We start from the raw sequence: 8826 nt of genomic DNA, 5'->3' as shown, positions 1-8826 counted from the left end.
AATGGGTAGAGTGAGTAAAATATACACATGTCCATATATGTCTTTTGACATGTTAATCGTTAATCATAAACAATTAATTTTACCAAACATCTTCCTATAATCAACTAAAACAATCCATTGGTCAAAACCACTAACACAATCCGCAAACCGCTAATCGCTAAACGCCAATTGCCAAACAAGGTTTCGGCCATGTTTGATTATTGGCGAATCCGTTATTTTTGGTCAAACCGCCAAAAAAAAAAACCGTTTGGTTAGCAGCGATTTGCTCCAAACCGCTGCTTTTGCAAGTTGGCGTTTTGGGGAAAATTTAATTTTCCCCAAAACGCCCCTGTTTATATTTTTTTTTTTAAAAAAAAAAAACTTAAAACTAATTTTGAGGAGCCGAAATGGCTCCTCAATTTGGGGAGCCAAAACGGCTCCTCAACGTTGCCCATCTGGGATGGGCAACGAATTTGTGGAGCCTTGAGGCTCCTTAAATAAGAGCCTCAAGGCTCCATTCTCACTTTTCTCACCGATGTGGGACTGTGGGAAAAGTGGGAATACAAGAGGGGAGCAGCGCTGCTCCCTTTTTTTTTTTTTTTTTTTTTTTTTTCTTTATTTTTTAAAAATTATTATTATTATTATTATTATTATTATTATTATTATTATTATTATAAATTATAAATTATAATGTATACCTTTATGGTCATTTTACATGTTAACCGGTAATCTAAACAACTAATTTTACCAAACACTTTTTTTATAAACCGCTAATATAATCTGCTGGTCAAACTTGCAAATACAATCCGCTATCTGATAACCGCTAACACAACCCGCTACCGCTAATCGCTAACCGCTAATAACCAAACAAGCCCTTTGTCTGTCTACTCATATCATCTACCCAACCAAATCTACCACCACCTACCTACTCTGTCACCACCTATATCTACTTATCTTATCATCACCACTATTATTTATACGATTTATATATTCACCACTATGACTACGTATAATGATTTAAGTTTTTACTCTATCCATGGCTATTAGAAATGACAATAGGTATGTAATTTTCTATTTAACCATTTTCAAATTTAAATCAAAATACATTTAGAAATTAGAACTACTTGAGCATAAATGAATATTACATGTACCAATTTCAATCACGTTTGACACTACCCATGTAGTACTCGAAATCACACCAAAACCTATTTAATACACTCGCATGCTGGTACACACACAATTAAGTATTGGGCACAGAAATTTCACAACTACTCAAATTCGTTTCAAACTGGACCATCAACTATCCAAACTCATCCTATTAGGGTTCATGTAACAAATACTCCGTATTATTTTACCCATTGTCATATATGGATATTGTTCATATAATTTGAATTTAAAACTCAAAAAGTAACACTCAAAATTTTGAATTTTCGAACTGACATGGTTCAATGCACATACATGATCACACCATTCAATTTATTATCACTTTTTACGAGAATAACTTGTACGTTAAAATGAAGAAAGATAATCGAGTTTCAAATAATTGCGTATTTTTTATTTAAAAATAATATTAAAATAGATATTGATCCATATTCATAATTTTTTGAGGTATCATTTAAGCACAAAAGATTTGAGCGTTTACTTTTTTTTTTCTTCCCTCTTCAGTATAGTTATTTTTCCCATTAAATTTTTCTTACCAAGGTTCTTAATGAGTCACATAAGAATTCATTCATATGGTAATTAGTCAAAGAGTAGTGTTATAGAGAATACAATAATTTGGAGCTCAAGTGGACATGAACTCAATTACCCAATCTTTTAGACTAGGATCTCTATCTCTATAATGCCCTTTGAAATTTATGTTTCTTCTATCAAAAGGTTGAAATTTATGTTTCTTACATCTACATAGAGATGTTCATGCATTATTGTAATTATTAGTTAAAGGATAGTTATATATTTTTTAGAATAAGGGTCAAATATGTCATTCAACTACACAATAAAATGTAATTGAGTCATTGAATTTAAAAAATTACAATTAAGTTTCCAAACAATGTTGGTAGGGAATATCCCGACCGACATAAGTTCACCACGACCGAGGAGCCTTTTGTCTCTTTCTCCTTGTCTTTGCAGGTAACAGGTCGGGCTCCACGAGAAGAACCCGGTCGTAGACCGACCGGAGTTGCCCGAGCGACGGTGTCGACCACCGAGCGGTAGCCCTTTGGCGAAAGAGCTGACGAAGGACACGTGGCGGCTCTTTACATCGACAGGCAGGGCACCCGGGAGGATGACACGTGGTGGCTACGTGGAGGACATGCCGAACGGCTGGAATCCTGTCCCCGGCATAGCGGCTATAAATACCCACAGTAGCTACAGTGTAAGGGACTTTTGGACGATCGATAGGTTGTTGCTAGAGAATCCCGACCGCACTCAGTCGGTACTCAAAGCAGCCAAGTAGATTGTACTTAGGGCCTTTACCGTGATCAATAGAGATTTTACTTGCTTTAATTGGTCTCGTGTTATTTTATATTGCCTACGTATAATTAGCAGTATCAAATGTAAAATAATGCAATTCAACCTAAAATGACTTATTGACCTAGTAACATGCTGATGTGGCGGTTGCTGAATTTTAAAATATATTTTGTAATTTTTTTAATTTTATTTTTAAAAATTTAAATTAAATAATTATTTATTTTGTTTTTTAAAAAAAACTCTCGCCTTCACACCGGGGTAGGCAACCCAATAAGTCGCCTTCTCACTAGATAAGGCAACCGGGGTGCCTTCTCTTGTGAGAAGGCGACCTGCTGCCTCCTCACTGGAGAAGGCGGCTCATTGGGACTCACTAGGTTACCTTCTCAGATTGTTTTTTAAATAATTATTTAATTTTATTAAAATAAAATTAAAAAAATATATTTTAAAATTCGGTAACCGTCACGTCAATATGATTTTAACGTGGATGGAACGGTGACTCAATGGTTCAACAGACAGAGTCAAATGTCGATGCACACAGAATCCCCACACTATGACCGTCAAGATTCAAACTTTGGTCTCTTCTCCCATATACCAATCGTTATACACTACACCACGGCACACGTAGCACTGTGCGCCGCGCGCCTCCCAAAACGACGTCGTTTTGGGAGGCGCGGTAGGAAGTTGTTGTGATTATGTATATTTGTTCATACAATTATGTATATTTTTTATTATGTACATTTTTTATACAATTATATACATTTTTTTTTATACAATTATGTACATTTTTTTTATACAATTATGTACATCCGAATCAAGAAATTTTTGTGTATTATATTAAGAGTTTATGTGTATTATGTTAAAAGTTTATGTTTATTATGTATTATGTTAGATTATGTGTATTATCTTTTTAAAAAACAGTATGTATATTTTGTTATACAATTATGTACATTCATGTATAACATTATGTACATTTTTGAATATGAATTTTTTTTTTTAAAGAAAAATTAACTGCCAAACACGGGGTAGCAAAATTTAAAAAAAAAAAAAAAAATCTAAAACAACGTCTTTTTGCAAGATATAAATTACCCCTATATAATGCATATTGAACTATTGAGCTATTCTTTCTCGTTTTACTATATTTGGGATATAACATAAATCAAAATTTAAAGCGATTTTATTTTATTAACAATTAAATTAAATACCCAGCCCTAAACAATTTTTGAATGCCCTTGTCCCTTCCTCTCAGACTCGGCGATTAGTGTCTTCTGTCAACTCCTCTCCGTCTCTCAGTCTCCCACGCCGTCGCAGCCAGCCAGCAGGCGGCAGTCTTCTCCGGCGCGGCGAGCCGGCTGACCTCTCAGTTTGTCACTCTAATAGCAGCCGACAGTCTCCTCAAACCTGAAGGCTCACGGCTCACTCAGTGGCTAGCACAAGCGACTGGTACTCACAGAATATATTGTTTCAAAGCTAAAATATGTTTATATTAAACACGATTTCTATAAAGATTGTAGTTTTTACGGCATTGAGATATACTCTCCCTTTTGTTTTTGCAGGATTCTGAGTTAAGCACTTAGCACCTCAACCTATTTTAGAACCAAACCTAATCCTTGCGTACTCCAAAAACCCCCCAAATACAAATTTAGGGTTTATCATTTCTTGATGAAAAATGAAAATGGAAGCTAAACAACCAAATACTCTCTCAAGCTTCATCGACCAACCAGTAGTAAGTAGAATTACTACTTTGGGTTTCTTAGAGATGTTTTTTTTTTTTTTTTTTTTTTTTTTTTTTTTTTGGCGAGTGTGTTTATATTCAAAAATGCAAATCATGAATTTATGTTTTAAATTCTTATTAAGGTCCCAGGTGATGTGATATTGGATCTTTCTTCACTGGCTAACGAAACCATAAAGCTTGGGGGTGGCCTTCGACAGGTTTTCACTCCTTCACTAAAATTTACTGTTCTTTTCTTTCACATTTTTTAATTATATAATTTAAGTGCAAAGTTTATATTAATCAACAATTAGAATAATGGATTAGAAGTAATAATATGAAAGCACTACATAAATTCTCTTCACAAGCAGCAAGGATATACCACTCCTTGTGTTTTATCAATCTGCTAAGTACTCCTTGCGTGTGATGTGATTTATTTTTGTTAGTTTGCTGCTTTATGTGATACTTTCTGATGGAAAATGCTCCAATCTTGGATCCTTAAGTTAATATTTATATCAAGGAAGTTAAGGAAGATATGCAAGAGGTTATGATGGATTTATCACTTAAACGAATTGATGGTTAAATAGAGTCCATGTAGTTAAGCCAAACTAAACTGGGTTTAATGCTTAATTATGTTCAATCACTGGTGTTCTGGGCTTTTAAAGACTTATACATATACTCTTCAGACTGGTCATGATGTTCTTGTGCATTTCTAAAATTTCAGTGATGAATGAGATACACTAAATAGTATGGCCCTATTACTAAATGGAAGAAGTATAGGATAGAAAAAGAATTACAGAAATATAAACAATTGGATTTGTGCAGAAATTTAGTTGATATTTATTTTATTTTTGTATTTTTGTATTTTTTATTTTTGCAGGATTGTGATACTGTATCTGTCATGAAAGCTGGGATTTTGAGATATACAAAGCCAAATAAATACTGGGTTGAAAGCTCACAAAAAAGAGTGAGTATGATGCTTTAAATTGCTTAGAACACTGAACAACAAATGATTTTGATATGGTATTTGTGATAAGTTCAAGGTTTTGTGCTTAATGTTCTCTTGTGCTTAGTATTGCTTTTAATTCATTTCAAAATTCAAATTGTTCTCTTGTGCTTAGTATTGCTTTTAATTCATTTCAAAATTCAAATTGTTCTCTTGTGCTTAGTATTGCTTTTAATTCATTTCAAAATTCAAATTGTTCTCTTGTGCTTAGTATTGCTAAGGCTCAAACTTAGTGTGAAAACTAATTTATAATAATAGAAAGTGATTGAAAATTGTTAGTTGGTTGCAGCTATTGAGTATTGATTTACCATGTTAAAATCAAGGTGTGATTGATATTTTGTTATGAGTATTGCTATTCACCCCTATATAATTTTCCCCTCATAATTTCCCTCCTGACATGGCACTGTTTGATTGTTTACTTTTTCATTAAAAGTTGATGGGGTCAGCCAATTCATGGCACCCAATGATTATAAGACATGTCATGGAGGGAATTTAGGAGGGGCAAGAAGCATTTTATGAGTCTCTTTAATTGCTACTTGTGATCTTTATCACAGGGGTCCTATTTTTTAATTTTTAATGTTCCCTAAGTCTTGTATCTGGATTTTTCCTTAAGACTTTATTTGGTTCTTTCTATGTTTATTTTTTTATTTACTTCTATGAAAATATTTAATATGATGGTATTTCACTTATAGATACTATGCAAGTTTTTCTTATCAATCATGATACTCTTTACAGTATGTTCCTAGTGCGGGAGATTCAGTTCTTGGAATCGTGGTCGACACTAAACCAGATGTGAGTAATTTATGTACATCAAATTTGATACTGAGAATGTTCTAATGTGGTAATATTTTTATGAGCTTTATACTTGGGAATAGGGAACTTAACTACCTACTAGGTATTTAAAGCTCTTATTGTCTTTAAGGAGATTTAATGTAAGCAAATTTTTGTCATGCCATTTTGAGCAATAATTTGATTAAAAATTTTAAAACTAATAGGAGAATGAGTATTTTGATTCTCAATAATTAAATGCCAGAGATTCTATATGAGTGTACAATATCTCCTTCCCTTATTATTCCTATAGATGTCATCCCCTGATCCAGTTTCACTTATAAAACAGAAATAATAATATACACACAAATACATCTGTGTGTGTTATAAAAATGAGAACCTCCACTTGATTTTGTAATGAATATCAAAATCTCTTCTGTATTTTCATTTTCTTTTACAATTTGAATCTTTTGATGGTGATTGTTTCTAATTCTAAATCATTTTTGAATTGTCCTTTATAATTTTCACTTTTTCGGTTATGTTGTTAAAAGGACTATTAAACATCTCACATTGGTTTTATAGCACAAGCCTATAATTCATCGCTTTAGAAAATTTTGCCCCCCTACTATATTTTTGTGTTATTCATATGATATGTGCTTCACTGGTTCCCCTGGTTCAAACGGCTATAGATATGCGGTGCTGCAGTTCAACCATTAATGTTTTCGTATCTATTTTTGTTAACCTCAACCTGTTTTTATCATTGTCTCAAACTAAGTCTAGTTCTTCTGTTTTGTATTTTTGTAGGCTCTGTATTTTTACTTGAACTTTCAATTTGTTTGCATGACTTATTTTGAACCTTCATGTACATATTTCAAGATTTATGCTTATTTTTTCTTTTTGGTGACAGAACTTTCTTGTAGACATTAAAGGGTCAATGTTGGCATTTTTGCCCGTTCTAGCATTTGAAGGAGGAACGAGAAGAAACATTCCAAAATTTGAGGTACTTTCTTCCTTTAAATGCTTATGGATTATGGCATGCTGTTGGTTTCATTTTATGGCTCAATTCAATGTTTTCATATATTTTGACTGGCTTTTACAAATTTTGCTTCTACCAACCCAGCCTTTGTGGTTTTGAAATTTTGAGTAACCCATTTACATGATATAAACTCGAACCAGTTCCACATCTGGAATATGGTTCATCTATAGTTCAAGGGATTGCAAAATGATGCTCAAGAGTCTAAATCTGCAAAGTTTAGTGGGTGGGGAGGGTAGTTTCAAGAATGAGCTAAATGCAGTTTGAGGCCCCAAGGATCTGTGAGAATAATGAGCTAAGGATAAAGTTTTTCATCCAACAGTGTGGTTGGAATGGACAGAATGTTCAATTTCGGTATTTTCTTCCTCTCTTCTTTTCAACAACAGTTTGGTCCTAATTCATGGACTTTTGTAGCTCCTTAAAGTGTGGCAATGTCTTCTCTTTAAAATGCATGTGAAAAAAGCTGTAGGATTACAAGTCTGCAAGTAGATGCTTGGCCAGAGGAGGAGGGGTGGGAGGGGGGGGGGGGGGGGTGGGGGTGCACCAGATCACCCAGCAAGTTGAATTTCTTTCACATGCATGTGAATCCTTTTAGTATGTTTATTTTCTTAGTGTAAGAAGCCAGATCACCCTGTCCTGGATTTGCTCATTCAGCAGAGTATTGTGAAATTGTCCTGGATTTGCTCTGTTTTCTACACACTATCAACATCATCATCGGTGCTATTTTGAGATTCATATGGTTGTTTTCAGGCTGGAACGCTGATTTATGCTCGTGTTGTCAAGGCCAACACTGGAATGAACCCTGAGCTGTCATGCATGGATGGTAAGTTCCACTTCAGCTTAAAGAATTCTTTCTATTTATTGAACTTTCTATTTTTAAATGCTTAACCTCGAGTTTGAAACAATTGCCTGTTTCTGTAGCTTCAGGAAAGGCTTCTGAGTTTGGTCCCCTTAAAGAGGGTTACATGTTTGAATCATCAACAGGCTTATCACGGATGTGAGATCTCTTTTGGCCATTTATTTCGTAATTTTCTGACTTAAACATGAACACACTTGCTGAAATTTGGAGGAATATCGTGCATCCTATCTCATATGTTGTTATTCAGATTCCCTAATTCCTTCTTTTATCCTTTTCCTTAGACTTTTGAGTTCCCCGACATGCCCTGTTCTTGAAGCTCTTGGCAAGAAGCTCTCTTTTGAAATTGCAATTGGTTTGAATGGGCGTAATTGGGTACGACACAAGTGCTCCTCTAGCATTCATTGCATTGTTTGGTCTTTCATCATTTATGCTAAATAGTTTGTGATGTCGTAGGTAAATGCTCCCGCCCCTGCAACAACTATCCTTGTCGCAAATGCTATCATGAATTCCGAGTCTTTGAGCGCCGTGCAGCAGAAGATTATGGTGGAGAAGCTGCTCCAGAGAGTGCAATAATCATACACAATTTTGGAGCTTTTAGCTCCAGAAAGTAGAATCCAGCCTTTTCATATTTTGCATTCAATATCAAGCTTTTTGTTGGTAGGATAGGGATAGGGATAGGGATATTCTTTGTTTGGTTTTGAGGATAAACTTACATGTGATGATTAACTGTGGAATGACAAAAGGTTATGGTGGTTAATATGAAAGACTATTGAAGATTTTATTTATTTATTTATTTACGTTCAGGAGGAAATCACAACTTTTACGTGAAGATGTGCACTAAATAAATGCCGTTCTTCTTTAATAGCTTGCAAACTAAATAAAAGATAAATAAAAGAGTTAAATTGCATTAGGAAAAAAACAAAAGAAATTTGAAGAAATAAAATTCTCAAACTAGCTTAGTAGCTTGAGCGACATTCAAATAATAATATTATTTATGTAATTGCAAA

At 34.1% G+C, this 8826-nt stretch overlaps 1 protein-coding gene across 1 annotated transcript; it reads left to right on the top strand.

Annotated features, from left to right (window-relative positions):
• Nucleotides 1–3654: 3654 nt before the first annotated feature.
• LOC109191145 (putative exosome complex component rrp40) lies at nucleotides 3655–8600 on the top strand. Its single transcript, XM_019341725.1, has 10 exons — nucleotides 3655–3885; nucleotides 3999–4168; nucleotides 4300–4374; nucleotides 5034–5120; nucleotides 5895–5951; nucleotides 6835–6927; nucleotides 7711–7783; nucleotides 7882–7957; nucleotides 8101–8191; nucleotides 8273–8600. Exons 2-10 carry the CDS (start codon nucleotides 4112–4114, stop codon nucleotides 8390–8392), a joined length of 729 nt encoding a protein of 242 aa, XP_019197270.1. The 5' UTR covers nucleotides 3655–3885; nucleotides 3999–4111; the 3' UTR covers nucleotides 8393–8600.
• Nucleotides 8601–8826: the final 226 nt, after the last annotated feature.

Source organism: Ipomoea nil, unplaced genomic scaffold (assembly GCF_001879475.1).
Source record: "Ipomoea nil cultivar Tokyo-kokei standard unplaced genomic scaffold, Asagao_1.1 scaffold1617, whole genome shotgun sequence".
Lineage (NCBI taxonomy): Eukaryota > Viridiplantae > Streptophyta > Magnoliopsida > Solanales > Convolvulaceae > Ipomoea > Ipomoea nil.
The sequence above is the reverse complement of the archived record's forward strand: the minus strand, read 5'-3'. Positions and strand labels throughout refer to the sequence as shown.